Here is a 17,530-nt window from a genome sequence, read left to right on the forward strand (position 1 = left end):
GGTTCATGTCAGCGACAAGGCTGGGTCCACAGGTTAATGGTTGTTCTCAGTGGGTCATCTTTACCTCTTCACTCAGACTCATGCTTCCTTTATTTTCTGGGACAAATTTGAATTAATACCTTTTTGAACTGAATAAATTCAAAAGACCTTTTCTTTCCCCAGTGTTCTCTGAAAGTTCAGGCAGACTGCTCTCTCAGTTGCACTCAGGTCCTGGTGGAGGTATTTTTCATATCAGCATAGCAGCTGGAGTGGCATGTTTTAAAAGCAAAGGACAGCAGAAGGTAATTCAGCAGAGGAGGTTTGGGTCTCTTTGTTTTTGTGACCATTTATCACCCCAGGTCAAACCCCAGAATAGACTGAGGCCAGGATAAAGAAGATAGATGGAAGTTTTTTGCTAGTACCTTAGTCAAGTTAAGATTGGCTTGAGAGCTCTAACTTGTATTTTTATGGTTTAAAGCATGTTTTAATGTTTCATATTTCTGCTTTCACTCTTCTTTAAAAAATAAAAAATGTAAAAGCAATTCCTAGTGCTGGTAAAAGCACCTATAGGTCATGTTAAAAATTCTAGATATAAGGTAATGTAATTCCTGAAGTGACTAGAACTAATGTGTATGTGCATGTTGCTTATGTGTGCACTCTTTATACCAATTGCCTTAATCCTGTTCTTTGGTAATGGCTTGCTCAGCAACAAGGAGGAAAATCAAACAACTCTGAAATATAGATTGAAAAGATGCATTCTGTTACAGGGTAATGCAGTAGCTTTAAAAATCATTAGCATACCCCAAAAGACAAACATAAAAAATTTGACTTGTGTGGAAATGAACAAAGTCTCAAAGTAGCAAATGTAAGTGTCTAATTCTGATAACAATGGTAATTGTACCTCATATTTTAGAGTTCATGTGTCTGAGATGATGAGCACTTCATGGTAAGATGCAGGAATTTGGGTTCTCTTGGAATTTTGGGGAGGTGCTGAGAAGGAGAATGTCTCAGGAAATAAGCCAAAAAAGTGAGGAGACAGTAGGTAAGAAGCTGAATTGGAGGAGAAAGTAGACCAAGGGTTTAAACAGGCAAATGTTGCCAGATTTTGTCAGGCACAGTGCTCTGTGTTTGTGGAGACAGAAGTTTAGAGAGGTGGGAAAAATGTAAACTTGCCAAAGTTAAAGGCACTCAACAAGTCATCTGCTGTGTGTTACTGGGAATTTAAAGTGATATTTTGCCCAAGAAAAGGTCTTCCCAAGAGACAGGAAAAGAAGTATCTCTTCGTGGTTAAACATTTAAAAAATTATTAGAAGATTTACTTGAAAAATACTTATTTAGCTTTCTGCTTGTCATGCTTCTGCCCATGAATTTTTGTTGGCTGGGCTTGGAAGTATTGTTTAGGAGCAGTTCTGGTTTTATCCTTTTAACCAAACACTGAGCAGAGGTTCTGCTGCTGTCAAGAGGAATCAGAAAGACCCTCCAAGCGCTGCTCAGTGTGTAGATCTTCAGCAGCATCCTGAAGTCTCCTTACCCTCCTCTGAGGCTGTACAGCTGCTTAGGAGGAGTATTCGAAAGGAATATTTTAAACTTACTCTCTTTTTTTGGGTATAGAGCTTGGAACAGTGCAGAGCTGTCTTCTGAAAATCCCTTAGTTCTCTTAATACAGCACCTTTTAGGACCTGAGAATTTGCTCTCTTTTCCTTTTTACTCCCCTCCTAGATTTTCCATCTTCCTAATCTTCATATCTTGCCTCTCTTCCATGTGTTAAAACCTTAGTATGTCATACCCATGGGCTTTGCCAAATTTGCCCTTAGGTGAAATGAGGTTTTTAACTTCCACCAAGCCTGTAGAAAACCTACAAACCAATGACAAGGGAGGAGATTTTAGGAGGAGTAGGGGGAAACAAGTGAGAGAATGTTCTTCTGAGCTTTGGTACATGCAGTTGTTGTGTTTCAAAACTGCCCCTTTGTAGAAAAGGTGCAGAAGTTTGTTTGACCCTTGAAGCATCTTTGAGCATAGTTTGATGTGTCTGCTGCCTGTACCTGCTCTAGCATTTCTCAGGTTATGGCTTCGTTCTGTTACTAGCTGTTCCAGGATTATGTATTACACTAAGTCTCACTTCTTTCCCTCTCTTAACAGCTGCAAATCAAAAAGAACCCTTGACTCCTAATTTTAAAGTGAAAGAGGAGCCTAAGGATGAAGAAGCTGGAAGTTCAGCCGTGTCTCAGCCCAGCTATGTGTTCAGCCAAGAGCCTGAAGCCTCAGCTCCAAATGTCCCTGAAGAGAAACTCAAGCCACAAGAAGCACAGGCAAATGTGATGAGGCAGGACATGTCAGTCAAGGCAGCATCTGAGCTCCTCATGAAGCTCTCAGGTAGATATTTCATTTAATAATGTTGAATTTTAAATTTTTTGTGTGTGTATGCTAGCAGAGTTACCTTGCAAGAAGGTAGGTTCAGCTTTAGTAGCAAGCCAAGGAACAATTGAAAAGGCCTGCCTACAAATGTATGTGAAATATCTCAGTTTGGTCTGTAGCCACACTATCTAATTATCTCTGCTCTGATTTTCAAATTAATGACTATGGAATAAGTCAAAGAAAATGATGCCTTAAAGCTTTTAGGTGCTATAATTTTTTAATGTACAAAACCATGTTAATACTAATTTATTCACAGGTGTCTCTTCATTAACATCATAAGAACATTTCTGTACTTTGCTGTACCTGACATAGCTTTATAAAATATGACTTTTAAAGCTTTTAGTTTTTTCTGGCAATACATTGTACTCAAAATTATAAGATACACTGTTAAAAAATTGTGTAAACTGGGCCAGCTTTCTGCATTTAGCAAGACCACTTGAACTTGTTTACATTGCCTCAGTGATCGGTTCTTCTGCCAGACAAGCAGACAGTGTACACACATAGGCAGTGTTAAAGCTGGAGGGAGTCAAATAAAATGTATGTTCTGCTAATAATGATTTGTCTACCTTTCAGAATCAAGGTTTAAGAGAAAGTAAAAGGGTTGAATTCTTCCCTCTGGGAGCAGGTTAAGTGAATGATGAAAAGGCTTTGAACTTCTAACAGACCAATTTTTAGGACCAAGACATGAAAGTTGGTCTGGGAGGCTGGGCTTTGTGCTTCTGCACCTGAACTGGATCTGATAGATTTTAAGTCTTCTCCAAAACTGGACAAGACTTACTTTTTAATTATGCCAAAGTCATGCAACAAGTGCTGGTGGGAATGCTTACAAGTTTAGTCCTCTGAGATCCCAGTCAAACCTACCTGAAATCAGTTGTCGTGATTGGACACTGTCAGCTATGAATCTGAGCTCAAACTTGTATCTGAAAGACTCGAGCTGACTAGGATCTCGCCCACAAAACATGTAATTAATTCACTCCTGTTCATGCCTCCACATTTTAATTTGCAGAAGAATTTGAATCAAGCCTTCCATGATAATGGTGCAAAAAGTGTTTCCCAAGTGCAAAAGCCCACCAGAGCACCAGTTTCCAGATTTTTTTTCTCAGACTCCCAAATACAAAACATTTGGTTATTGGTGTAATTCTCAGTTGCTGCTGGTAACTGGTTTGAGTGAGGTGTTTTGGTAAGAAAATTTTGCAGCCTAATGAATGCTAAGCTGTGACTATTTTTCTTGGTGCATATAAATTTATGTAACTATTTTTATAAAGAAAGAGCTCCGTAATTTAATTTTTTGTGAAGTACTTCAGAGACATGAGGGTTCTGGATTGTCAGTCGAGTTCAGCACTGGCAGGCTGTGTTTAAATAGTTCTATTGCTGCCTATTATGTTAGAATATTTGTGCCTTAAATACCTGTTTATATGAGAGAAATTCAGTGTGTATTAAATCTTGGTCTAGTCTTCAGCTTGTGTTGGGATCTCCCAGGCTTTAAAGGCTGTAGTAAGAAATACATCAATGTAACATTTCTCTTACAAGCTCTTAGGGACTGAGCAGTTTTTGCTGACAGTGGTCTTTTTGGCTAATCCATAGATTAGGATGTGAAGAGTGGCTCTGATTTATGGAGTCGGTGTTGCTGCCATGAGTATTCCCACATCAGCCAGGGGGTTGGGGTTACACCCCATTGTCACAGACAGTTTCCAACCTGCGCTTCCCTGAATTACCATCTAGGGCAGAAACTGGAGAGAAAAACACTGAGATACAGTTTAAAGTAGGACAAAATCTTAAGATGATTAGCCTCTTTAGTGATTTATTTTGGGTTTTTTTGAATCTTTACCTTATCTGGTAGAGTACTCCCATATCACTGTTGACTTCACAGCCTACTGTAAGCAATTTTGCAGCCTGGTTTTGGTGACTTAGAACTTACTTAATGAAGCCACTTCATAGAATCATAGAAGGTGATGCCTTTAGTTTTAGCTTTCATATTATCCAGATTATGTACTGCATTAGTATATAACTGAACTTCATATAAGGTGTTAGCACAGTTTAGTTTACCAAAACAGTCCTTTTCCAGCCTGAGAACCAAGGGCACAATTGCAGCTTTGGTGCAGCCAAAGTGCTGCTATCTTGCAGCCCAAAAAGTATAAACAACAGCAAATTGAGGAGAGCAGTCTGGGAGGATGGGACTTCATAACCTGCAGCTGTATTTGAACAATTAACCCCAAGATGTAAATGGACCAAAACTTACAAAAGCATGAAAACGTGTGACCCGTCATCCATCTTGTGTGTAGCCTCGGCCAGGCTCTTGTGCTGTCCAAAGTGTATCCTTTGAAGGCCTTTTTAATAAATACTTACTTTATTCCTTTATCACTGCCTAGACTCTGTTCTAGGTAGCCTCTCAAGGCATCAAGGGACCTTAAAGATGACAAAATCATTTAGGCTGGAAAAGACCACCAAGGTCATTCACTCCAACCATTGACTGATCACCACCTTGTCCTGGGCCACAGCACTGAGTGCCGCATCCAGTAATTTCTTTAACACCTCCAGGGATGGTGGCTTCACCATCTCCCTGGGCAGCTCGTTCCAATGCTTGGCAACCCTTCCTGTGAAACAATTCTTCCTGATGTCCAGCCTGAACTTCCCCTGGAGCAGCTTGAGGCCATTTCCTCTTGTCCTGTTGCTGGTTGCCTGGAAGAAGAGACTTCCCCAGCTACAACCTCCTTTCAGGGAGCTGTAGAGAGCAATCATCTGGTTCCAACCCCTCTGCCATGGGCAGGAACATCTTCCACTAGAAGATATTGCTCAGAGCCTCATCCAATGTGGCCTTGAAAACCTCTAGGGATGAGGCATCCACATTTCTTCCTGAGCCACCTCTTGAGGTTAAAAGGAAAACAAGAACAAGCTTCCTCCTTTTTCATGGTACTGGAAAGAAAAAAAAAAAAAGGAACAAGTCTGTCTTGATGCTTTACTCTCTGTGGTAAATCCTCAGTCAAGTGCCCTTGTTAGATTTGATACATTTTATAATTGGATTTAAGTCAAGTCCCTTCAGATTCTCTATATGCTTGGTAAGGACTGAATGGATTGTATTCTTGCTTTGTTCTTTTCACTTTCTTCTGCATAATACTAATCACCAAAACCTGCATCACATACAAATTCAGGAAGGAATTTCCAACATAACAGTGTTGTGCTTCCTGCATTCCCGACGTACATGTTGCTGTTATCCTCTAAGCAAGAGTACTGCTGTTTGTTTCAGCCTCATGGGTGGGAGCCATCTGGGATTTGGGCATAGACCTTGCTATTTCCTTCCATGCATGGTTTATAGTTTTCACTGGGAAATCTTTTCCCAAACAGAGGTGCTGTGTTGCCAGCTCTTAGATGTACAGGGTAGTGGAAGGCCCTTCCAGCTCTGGAGCCTGGTTTGGTCTGGTGCATACTGGGGTAGGTTTACTCCAAATCACCAGCCCTTTGTCAGCCCCGATTTCTCAGCTACTCAGAAATTATTCTAGAGCTAGGAAAAGTCAGAATAATAAACATCTTTTCCTGTAGTGGAACATTAAAAGAACATTTGTTAGCTGCCATTGTAGAAGCAGGTGGAAAGAAACGAGAAAATCACGGACCGCTATTTTCGTTCTACAAGACAAGACTCTCAAGCTGAAGGGCTCTTTGGACACTTGCTTCTAGCAACATGACCAAAGTTTGGGATCAAGCCCTTGCTCCACACATTACTGTGGTGGAATTTGACCTTTTACACCAGTTCTTTCTCTTCCATGTTCCACTGGGATTCAGGTCTCCTACCTCACACTTCACAGACTTGATACCTACTCACACCTCTTCCAAAGGATTATCCAGGCTCAGAGGGCTCATGTCTCTTGGGCATATCTGGGTACAACCCACTTCCACCCAAACAGCCAGGATAAAACTTCCTAACAATCAAGCTGCTATTTCAGAATAAATCAAACACCCATTTGAAATGGTGTTTGGAAGTTAACAGGCGAAGTTTGAGCAGATTTTCAACCTCCATTCTACAGAAGAAAATAGAATTACCACTGTGATATGTATGAGTGCACAAAGGTGAGCTGGGAATTCTGTCAATGGCTGAGTCTTGACTGAGACTAGGTCCACTGGTAAGCAAACAGATTTGAGGAGATAGTGGAGTGGGGCAAATTGCTCTCTTCTCTGTTTGGGAGGGTGTCATCCCTGCAAGATTTTAAATTCCCATAAAATATTGTACAAAATCAGTTAGAAGAAATGGGAGTAATGTGTTTCAAATACACCTGGATTTTACATTTTTACCAGTTCTCTTTCATGGAAAAGTTAATTTATTGCTCAAAATGTTTAATTAAGTGGCACCCTCAATGATTCCTGGTCAGATTTACTCAGTCTTGTAAATTGAAAAGTACATTTCAGAGGAGACTGAAATTAAAAATAAATATTTGCATTTACATACCATTGTTAGAGCTGAAAAATCTCATTTTCTGCTGAAATAGTCATGCTGCTGATACGTTTGGGGCATGTATTAGCTTTTAGAAGGATACAGTGTTTTGTCTTCTTGTCCAGAAATGAGTGAATAGGTGGAAGAGTATAAAATCTATCCCAGGTAGTAGCACTTCTTAAGTAGTGTTTTGCCCAGGGACATTAGTATGTCCCTGTCTTTCCCAGAAATGTTGTCTGAATCACATTTACCTTTATTTCAGATGTATCCTATTTTTGAAATGTGTTGATTTTGCATGTAACTCAGGTAGTTTTCCTCCTCTCTTTTTTCTGTGGGTCAGTTCCCCATGTATTGCACATCTCCTTGTTAGCCCAAGCAAGTGCATGACTTTTGTACCCTTTGGTTCCTTTGGATTTTTTGTTCTTCAGTCCTCAGGTCACACAGTGTTTTCTTGTAATAAACCAGTACCAACGAAGTGTCTTAATTTTGGGTTATCAGCACATGCAATTAGTGCAGACTTTGTGACCTCAGCACACAAAGTGAGGTGCTGCCTACAACTGAGTCCAAAAGCATTCCTGATCAACTCCATTTATTACCCGCTAATTGTATGATAGTTCCTCTTTTGGAGCAACTGGTTATTACAGGGGAGGCGTGTGATGGGGTTTTTGGCATTTTTTTGATTAAGCCTATAGCCACTTAAAAATGTTTATGGTAATTTTGTATTTCATGCCTTGTCATTAATTTTTTGACACTGTATCATCCATTTAATTGAAATCACATGGATTAGAGCAACTATTTAAAAAGACTGAAACCAGAAAAGAATGATAGTACAATTCTAGCATAAGGTGAAGGTCAGAAGTAATCTTGCTGCATATTTCTTTTCCACAACATTGTGGGCTGCTCTGGGAAGTGCCCGTGTGGAGTTAGGCTGCTGTCTCTGGAGATTCCTGTTGCTGGTACCTCGTGCGAGCCCTGCTGCTGGATTGATTGCAGGAGAGCTGTCAAGGCTTTCATCCCTGCTTAGAAAGCCTTGATAATGGGCAGAGAAAGGAAAATACAGGGAAATCTTTTGTTCCTTGGGGCTTCTGTAGGAGCCCAGAACGTAAGTGGGGAAGTGTATCATCCCAAATAAGACTTTTTTTTTGTGGTAAGTAGAGAAATGACAAACCACGGCAAGTCACATTCCCAGATTTAACCCTGCTACTAGCCAAGTGGGTGTTGTTGGGGCTTTTTCTGGTTTTGTTTTTTTTATTTTAACCAGGTTGTTCGAGTAGGGTCATGCAGGTAAGCACCATCACCCTACCATTTAAATGGAAGGGGCAGCAGATGTCTATCACAACTCTGATTAGTCTGTGCCTTTAATTTGCTCCATATTTTTTTCCTTGGATCACATTTCTGTGAAGCAGATTGTAGTTGCAAAATTCTGTAATATGGGAGTTCAGAGGTTCTACTTTAATAAATATGAGCCATTTCATGATTTTTATTTTTTTTAATGCAGGATCCTGTTGCATTGATTCATTGACATTGTCTTATATAAAACAGCAGTTTGAAAAAAATACTAGCAAAATAAAGCATCAAGCACAGCGCCCTAGGGAACGTCAGATGTTCCTTGTTGTGTCTCTGTAGCAGAACCTTCAGGGCTTGCCAACTGTTCCCTACCTCTGAGGTTTTATTTAAGCTGTTTTAGGGCATGTTTTTTTTCTAGCAAATCAGAACAATTAGCATAACAAAACGCCTGATTCTCTGTGCTGAAAGCTTTTGAAGTTGGTACAAGTTGACCCACTATTTACCCCCGTCTGCTTCATTGTGGAGCCTGGTACATGAGTCCAATTTATGAGACATATGGGAAAGGCTTTCTTCTCTAAGTTGATTCATAAAGTTGATTTGTAAGGCTGGTGGGCATTTCAGCAAAAACAAGCAACTTAGAATTTTAGTCGCAGGGTGAAGTTTTAAGTAAAATGGTGGGAAGAAACAGGAATGATTTAACAAGTATTCATTTGATTTTGGCAATGCAAGGTTATTGGACAGCTGTTGTGTCAGCCAAAGCAATATTTACTGCATGACTTGTGTTCTTCATGAAATCTATCCCTTATCTTTGACTTCTATCTCAAATAAGGGGAAAAGCAGAGTGTGCTGCTTTAGGAAGGGTTCAGTGTCCCCCGCAGAGCACGTGAGTGCTGCATGGAGTCACAGAATGGTCTGGGATAGAAGGGAACTTTAAAGGTCATCCAGTCCCACCCCTCAGCAACGAGCAGGGACATCTTCATCAAGATCAGGTTGCTCAGAGCCCCGTCCTACCTGACCTTGAACATTTCCAGGCATGGGCCATTTACCACCTCTCTGGGCAACCTGTTCCCATTTTTCAACACTCATATTGTAAAAAATTCTTCCCCTATATATAGTCTGGATCTTCCTTCTTTTGGGTTAAAACCACTGTCTCTTATGTCACAACAGGCTAAGCAGTCTGTCCTCAGCTCTCTCACAAGCCTGCTGTAAGTACTGAAAGGCTGCTCTAAGGTCTCCCTGGAGCCTTCTCTTCTCCAGGCTGACCAACCCCAGCTCTCTCAGCCTGTCTCTGCAGGGAAAGTGTTGCAACCTTCTGACCAGGTCCATCAGGTCATGGTTTCCTTGTGGTGTGAGGCACTGGGGGAGCTGAGCCTGTTCAGTCTGGCACAGGAGAACTAAAGGCCAATCTAATTGCAGCCTGCACCTACTTGAAGGAAACTTGGAAAGGTAGTGGAGTTAAACTTTTCTCCCTGCAGATGGTAAAAGAAGGGGTAACAGCTGCCAGCTGCAGTTTGGGAAGTTCAGAGTGGACATTAAGAAAAGTTTCTAGTGCTGCATTAGAACAAGTGTGATCTTCCTTTTGAAAGTTCTGCAAGATGAACCTGCAGCTGGCCTACTGCTGAAGGTTCATGAAATAATTTTGTTTGGAGGGCATCTCCAGGGTCATTTATTCCAGACCTTTGCTCAGAGCAGGTCAAGCCAGGCAGGCTGCTGAGGGTCTTACCAATTTTAGAATATGTTCAGGGATGGAGAACCCAACCTCTCTCAGCAATGTGTGTCAGCATTTCCCCATCCTGATGGGAATTCTTTTTCCTGTATATATAAACAGAATTCCCCATGTTCCATCTTGTCTGTTGACTCACACGATTGCTGTGCATTTATGAGAGAACTCTGACTTGAGCTTCTCTGCACCTTCCCTTTATTCCTTAGAGAGCTGTTGGCAGCAGTAAAGTGTCCCCTTAGTGTTGTTTTCTTGAGGCTGAACAAACCCAGTTCTCGCAGCTGATCTCCTCTTCTGTCTTGCAGCAGCCCTCTGACAACCTTGGCTGCCTTCCAGCGAACATGCTCTGGGGATGTCAGTGTCTGTCCTGTAGTGGGGGAGCCCCAGATAGGGCACAGTACCCTAAATGCCTCATAAGTGCTGAGCAGAGGGTAAGAATCCCCCCCCTCTGCCTGATGGCTGCAGATGTGATAATGGGGCCCAAAATAGGCTGGCCTTGGATGCCACAAGGGCACTTTGCTGACTTGTGCTCAGATGGAGCTGGATTGTGATAGCCCCAACTTTCAGAGAGATTGAATAAGGTCTTTCTAGAACTTGCCAGCCTCTGTTCTAGGCTGTAGAATGTGTTGTCCAAGACTAAATTCCAGAAGTGCTCTTACTGCTGCACCTTATAGAAGTGATGCTGCCAGGCCTTCAGGGATAAATGTTGTACCCTGAGCTTTCAGGGCTTTTAGGCTTTACTCAGCACAAGTATTGTTCTACATTTCTGCTGTTCCAGGTTTGGAGGGGTTTTTTAGCAAGTATCACTACTTTGTGATTCCTTGCATATGTGAATTCCTTGCCAGAGAACCTGAAAACTGTGTAAGAATTTGTTTTGTCTTGGAACAAGCCTGTCCAGTGCTCTATTTTTCATATCTGATGTGGAAGATTGTCTCACTCAATGTGAATAGGATGACATTCATTAAGGCTTTTGTTAGATAAGATGATTAAAAGTTACACTGCTCTGTAAAGAAACAGCTTCTCTGTGGCTTGATAAAGCACATCCATGTATAAAATAGTTTCCTCTTATTTTGTTAAGGTTTTTGTATCACACAGTTAATAGCAGAAAAAGACATATTGGGTGATTTAGTTCATCTTTTGCCCTATGAAGTGTCTCAGTGTTGCTGTGCTGTTATTCTGAGCCTCACCCAGGTTAGTTTTGAATGAATAGCAGACTGTGTTTTGGAGATCATGTTCTGGATACACTTTTGAGCTATTTGAGTCTCTTTAGCCCACAGATTTTGCCGTACTATTATAGAAATCTGACCTGAAGAAAAAAACCTGACTCTCATATACTAACTTCATATTCTGATACATTGCAGATTATTTATAGGAGACCTACTAGGTCTCCTATAAAAGTCAAAGATAAAATGATTTAGTTATTTAAAACAGGAGACCTTTTTGTGTATCTGTACTTGACTTGAAAAACTTTAGCTGTGCTATAACCATGTGAGATACCTATGTAAAAAATAAGGGCTATCACCTTACTCCACAATGAACAGCACAGAAGGGAAAACAATCCCCAAGAAGCTGGAGTTTGACTTAGTTTGCTGTGCTTGTATGGTGAGACAGGTATGGGCATAACTTTAATTACAGTATTTTGCCAGCACAAGATCTAGCACAGCAGGGTTTTATGCCTATGATTGCTGCCCGTGGGACAGACTGACTGTGTTTCCCTTTCATTAGCTCTTGTAAAATTATCAGAAACCCTCCTTCAGTCTTCTCTTTGTGTGTTTGCTTTGGGGATTTAGAGTATGACAGAATTCACATTTGGCAGGGACATTCTGTCAGATCAAAAGGGTGCAGCTGGAAAGATAAAGGTCAAAGGAAATGATCAAATATGTAGATGTAGTTACGGCAATTGCAATGCTCGCTGATGGTGAGGGAGAGAAGGTCACTGGTGTTGCTTGACTCTTGCCTTAGTTGGGGTCCTACCAGTTTGTCTGATACAAAAGCACTTGCAGGACAGGGAATTAAACTGTGTGGAGCAGGAACAGAAATAGAAATAATATTTTAAAAGCAGAGAGAGCAGCAAAGGTCATCTTGACTCTGCACCTAAATTTGGCAGCTGGGTGAAGAGCTCAGTCTGTCAGACATCTGAAGAACTCATTTGTTTGTGGAGTTACCTGAGCTTTTGATTGACACTGTTACCTGATGCGTTCCTTTGCTGCTCTGTGTGTGCTTTCAATGCACAGCGTGCTATTTTTACACTTTGTAACACAGATGCAAGGTTTTGTGGTTTTATAATAAGAGAGTAATGGAAGCTTCAAACAAAATTTTAAAAAGAGAAAAATCTTCTTAACAAGGGCAAAAAAAAAGGCATAATATTTCTAACTAGTCTTCAGCTGAGAATTCACTATAAAAATTTCTGAAGTCTGAGATGTATCTGTGGATAGTAGAGGGTAAAGATTTTTATCAATGTTTAGATGTGTCTTTTAAAGGTCAAGAAATGTCATAAGAAAAGATTGAAAGCACTTCATGTAAATTGTTCCTGGAACATATCCAAGTAGCGTTTATCTCCTGGCTTCAATTTTTTATTTTTTTTAAGAGCTGTAGGATGTAAAGCCACTTCTTCTCTACTCCAGGAATGTGGAGAGAGGCAAAACCCAAGGTAATGAAAAAGGACTTGGTGATACGTATCAGTTTAATTTTAGGTAGAATGCTTATGCCTTCATGATAAAGGGATTCTGTCCATCTTTTGCTGGAGGTGACAACGTGACACCAACCAGCTGAGGAAGTTGAAAACATTTTTGGGGATAACCAAATCATGTTTTGGTGCCTCTGAGATCCATTGTAATATTGGGTAATTGAAAATGAAAAGCCTGAATCTTTCACGCTTGGAATAAAATCTGTGAAGCTGACACACTCACATGTGAGTTAGAGAGGATGGGAAAACCAGAGCAAACAAATTTTCTTGGAATGATTCCTTACCTGGATGTTCCTTCTGGTTTTTAACTCTGTTCATGCAATTATTTATATTCTTGATTCTCCAGACATATTGCCTTTTTTATGCTGTCTCTGGAGTTTCTAGAAATTGGCTTTTAGACTATGGTTTTGTTTGCTAGACCTGGGACACTGGAGAGCAAGGCAAGGAGGGGATGATATGGACTTAAGAAAACTGTTCCTTAAGGTTAGTGGACCTTGTAATATATGAGGGAATATCTGTCAGCCTTGAGAAAAGCATGAACCCCAGAATATCCCTCTCATCTGGAAAGTTTATGCAGTGTAACGAACAGGTTCTTCACATGGTTTTCTGGAATTTTCCATAAAAGAGCAAGAGAGAGGAGAAGCCCCTGTCCCCATACTGCCCCTGTCCCCATACTGGTACTTCCGACTGTGGGTGCTGGTACTTCTGCTGAAACAGAGTAATTTGGAGTTTGTAAGAGGCCTTCAGTGCCCACCTCAGGAGAGCTGGGGTGGAGCTGCAACTTCATTTAATAAATAGAAACGAAGATTCACTAACTAGTGTGTCATCACATACGCAGTATTCATAGAAAGTGATGTAACTCTCATATTTGCAAATATGCAACTGTTTTCTGCTTTCTAGTTTGAAAAATTATTTTCAAGAGCTTGCTTCTATTTATAACAGCCAGAAGAATGCTGGGGCTGTCAGCTGCTTGCTTCCCTTCCCATTTGCAGGGATGCGGTACACAAATTATAACTTGGTAATTGTGATTTCTGCTTTGAGCACTCTGAAAAATTACAGCCTAATTAAATAATTATGGCGGTTGTTTCTTCTTTTTTCTTTTTCTTTTTTTTTTGAATACATATTTGCAGCTGAGAGTTTCAAGGAAGCCCAGATGGTAAAGATAAAGGAAGAGCCGATGGAAGTTGACATCCACGACTCGCAGGCGGCGGTGTCGCCCAGCCAAGCCGGCCAGAACGTCGGCTACAGCACTTTACTGGGGCGCGACATCAGCGAGCGCATCCAGAAGGCACCTGAGGGCCGTGTGCTCCCTGAGAGAAATCTCTTCAGCCAGGACATATCAGTGAAGATGGCATCTGAGCTGCTCTTCCAGCTATCAGGTACATCCAGTGCAAACTGCTCAATAGCTGAAGTGAAAGAGCAAAGTCAGATTTTTTTTTTTTTTTGTGTAACCCCAGAGTTCCATGAAACTGTGAGGTCACCAGGGCTGAAAACTGATAGGAACCTTCCAACCCTCACACAGAGTCCTTGCCAAATGTTCCCCATAGTCTGCATATGCTTTAAAGCACTGTGGCAGCCAGGTCAGGCTCACAGTACTTCGCCTGAGTTGGAAAAGCCAGAGTTCAGTTCCTGTATTTCTAAAAGCTAATTAAATAATTTGTGACTGCTTTGATCACTGTAGAGGGGAATCTGCAGATGGCAGTTCCTGGCCTCAGTGGCCAGTGGCTGCAGGATGCAGCACTCCTGGGGCTGCACTGCCCACTTCCCTTGGCAAGGAAGGTGAACCTCATCTGTCGCACAAAGGCAGTGGGACCAGTGTTCAATGAACACTTGCATTGCACACTCTGAATGAAGCTCTAACACTGGAGCTGAAAACGCTTGTTGGCTGTTAATTTAAATAAAGCCATGCCCATTCTGTTACCTGAAAGCATTAAAATCGTTCTGCTGAATAAAATTTGGTAGAGAATATGTGGCATAAGCTAATCACAAAACTCTTATGTGTTCCTCTGCAGAAAAGGTGAGCAAAGAGCACAACCACAATAAAGATAACACCATCAGAACTACAGCCAGGTAAGTACAGCCTGTGGTTACCTGCAAAGCTGCACTGTAAATAGCATTGCCTCCTTTTGCCTTGTGAACTCAAACCTGTCTTCTGCTAAATGTGACCTGATAGTACAAATGTAAGGTATTTCCATGAGTAATGGAACCCATATCTGAACAGCTACAACTATAGATCTGATTGCTTAGGGTTCATAAATCAAAAAGGCACAAAGGCTTTTGTCTGTTCTCCTCTGATCAAGTAGTCACGCATCATTTTAAGAATTATTTATTCTATTTTTTTCAACAAAAACTGAAATGTACGAGAAACTGCATGGTACATGCAGTGCTTGAGGAAAGATCAGGCTGACAACTGGATTTTAAGACATGGACCAATGTAAGAAGGGGTGATTTTGATTGTTTTATGTCTAGCTAGATTTCTTTAGAAATGTTTCAGTTTAGTATTTCTGTCATCTCAATACATTCTAGGGATGAATTTTGAAAAGTCAGACTGTAAGACAGTGGTAACAAGTCATGTTAAAGATTACAATTACATTACTACAATAATTTAAATTAAGTAGGAGTTATTGTGGCCTGTGCTGTTAAAGAAATGTGCACTTTACAGCACTGTGGCTGGGAACAAGCCCACAAGGTGTTTATGTATCCAGGAGCAGCAAGGTGAAGTGTCCCTATGGGAAGATTTTAAGCTCTTATGCAGTAAGTGGTGTCTGCAATTGGTAAAGACTTTGGAGCCCTTGGTAGGGTAGGAGGAGTAGGCAGGAATTGACAAGGATGTATTTCTTTCCTACTTGAAAATTCCCTAATTGTTGTGGATGGGCTGGAGACTGAGCACACTGAAGTGATGAAGAGTTCATTCAAAGATTGAGTAAGAGCTTCTTGCCTCTGCAGCCCCTCTACAGAAGTTCTCAGTGCTAACTTATAACAACTTTGCCCAGACAGAATGGAAAAGCATTTCAGTTGCAAAGAAAAGGTCTCTGAAATACACTGTACTTAAATTTCTAGGCCTATCCAATTCATTCATGGTAGCTGCAATAAATAACTTGTTTTTAATAAACTGACCAGCTCAGTAAATGTACATGAGGGACTTTTTGATGTTACAAGTTGAAAGATAATTCAATTGAGCTTTTTGGCTTCTGGTTACAGTGAATGCTTCCCATATTTGCTAGTGTGGGAATTTGTCGGATATGCAGCCTGCACAGCATTTCTGTGCTGCTTAAAAAGCATAAGCCTGAGACACCAACAAAGAGAAATGCACATATTGTCCAACTACTCATTAACCATCCAGGGTGCACTGCAGAGACAGGCTGACAAATAGTTGAAAATAGATTTCAGTGTCTCATGATGTTACCAGCAGGACTGGTGTGAGAATCCAGAGCTACTTTTGGATCTATCAAAGATAATCCCAATTGGAAAGGTTGAGGACAGTTCAAAGATAACTTGCCCTTCTTTTGGCTGCCAACTTTTAAGGGATAGCACAGTTGGCTGTTGTCAAACTTGTGTTGAGCTTTACTGAGACGTCCTTACAGTGGCTGCTACCCATCAGGGCATGAAATGCTGAGTGCCTGGTTCAGTTTCTCTGGGTGCTTTTCTTATCTTGCCTATTTATCAGCAGAAGAAGACATGAATGAGGAGAGCTTCTTAAAGAGGGGAAGTGAGTCAGTCTACTAAATTCTGTGAGTTCAAACATATTGACTTGAAAGACCTTGCCAAAAAAAAAAAAAAACCACAACCCATCCCAAACCAAATAAACAGCTGGAAGTCTTTACTGGTGAGGGTATGACGCCTTCTCAAAAATAGAATGTGATGGAGCAGCCAGTGGAGGATAGAGGCACTTGGAGTGCATTAAGAAAACATGTGGCGTTGCAGTTTGGCTCACCAGCCCACATCTGGTGCAATGACAGAAAGGCATTTGAATTACAATTGCTGTGTGAAATGTGCTGACAGCTGCAGAAAGCCAAGGTGAGGTCACTGTTGTCCACCTGTGAGTGGCTGGGAAGCACAAAGATTTAGCTGTGTCACTGGTGAGGCTTAAATCAGCAAACCCCCAGCAAGATGGGTACACAAGCACTTTTTGCTGTCTTATTCCTTATTAACATTTCTAACTGTCCCCTATCTGTTGCTGTTCCTCCTGTGAGTATTCCTGGACTTTGCCAGCATATACTTCCATATGACTTTGCTTAAGCAGCCGGAACTGGCAAGGATTCCTCATAGTTCAGTGGCTGAGTGAGATGGTAGAGCCTGCCATCTGTGATGAGAAGACAGAAAGTGGAGAAGCGAGTGATGTGGAGTGAGTACGCCAGCATAAGATGCCAAGAGCAGTTTCTTTCATCTAGAGAACTGTGTAGCCATGAAACTGGAAAAGTGCAGCCAAAGGAAAAATAAAAAATATCCTAAAGCTTAACCTTCGTCAGAAAGGACTTTGCACAATGATTGAGGACAATGTGTAATTTCTTGCTGTGAAGCAGGAGCTCCTCCCTCCACACTTTTCACTGGGAATCGGAGGACAGATCTGCTGAAATAGAAATAATAATAGGGCCTCCTCTGAAGAGACTCTGCTGCCATTCTAGTGGAAGGCAGAAAAGAGGTATCCAAGGATGGTTCTATAATTCACCAGAGGCCAGTGGTGGAGAGGGAGATCCTTGGGGTATGACATGATGTGGCCTTCAACAGCACCTGGTCATGATCTATGGCCCAACCTGAAATAGATAAACCCTGCACCATCCGTTTTGCTTAGAACCAGCAGTGTCCCAGTGACTGAATCTAAGACACAAGCAGGAAAGCCAACATGGGAACCCAAGCAGAGTACAAGATTTTGAAGAGTTACAATAGTAATAAAACATTTTTATTGCTGTTTTTCTTTCAAATCATTATTAAACCAGTGAGAGGAATGTTGCAATAAATCATGGCGTATTTTTATACAGTGTCAGTCTGTTTTGTATTATGTCAACCCTGAGTGGGAGTG

The 17,530-nt window shown here is 41.2% G+C and overlaps 1 protein-coding gene across 3 annotated transcripts in view; it reads left to right on the plus strand.

Annotated features, from left to right (window-relative positions):
• ZNF827 (zinc finger protein 827) overlaps positions 1–17,530 on the plus strand; it is a 99,823-nt gene that overhangs the window by 48,534 nt on the left and 33,759 nt on the right. For all 3 annotated transcript variants that reach the window (XR_005956974.1, XR_005956975.1, XM_041489230.1), the window contains exons 5-7: positions 2,119–2,352; positions 13,641–13,889; positions 14,523–14,580. Coding sequence is in view for 1 of the 3 variants with exons in the window: in XM_041489230.1 (XP_041345164.1) it covers positions 2,119–2,352; positions 13,641–13,889; positions 14,523–14,580 (541 nt within the window). In the remaining 2 variants the exon portion in view is untranslated. The remainder of the gene's footprint in view (positions 1–2,118; positions 2,353–13,640; positions 13,890–14,522; positions 14,581–17,530) is intronic.

Source organism: Pyrgilauda ruficollis, unplaced genomic scaffold (assembly GCF_017590135.1).
Source record: "Pyrgilauda ruficollis isolate IOZ18807 unplaced genomic scaffold, ASM1759013v1 scaffold91, whole genome shotgun sequence".
Lineage (NCBI taxonomy): Eukaryota > Metazoa > Chordata > Aves > Passeriformes > Passeridae > Pyrgilauda > Pyrgilauda ruficollis.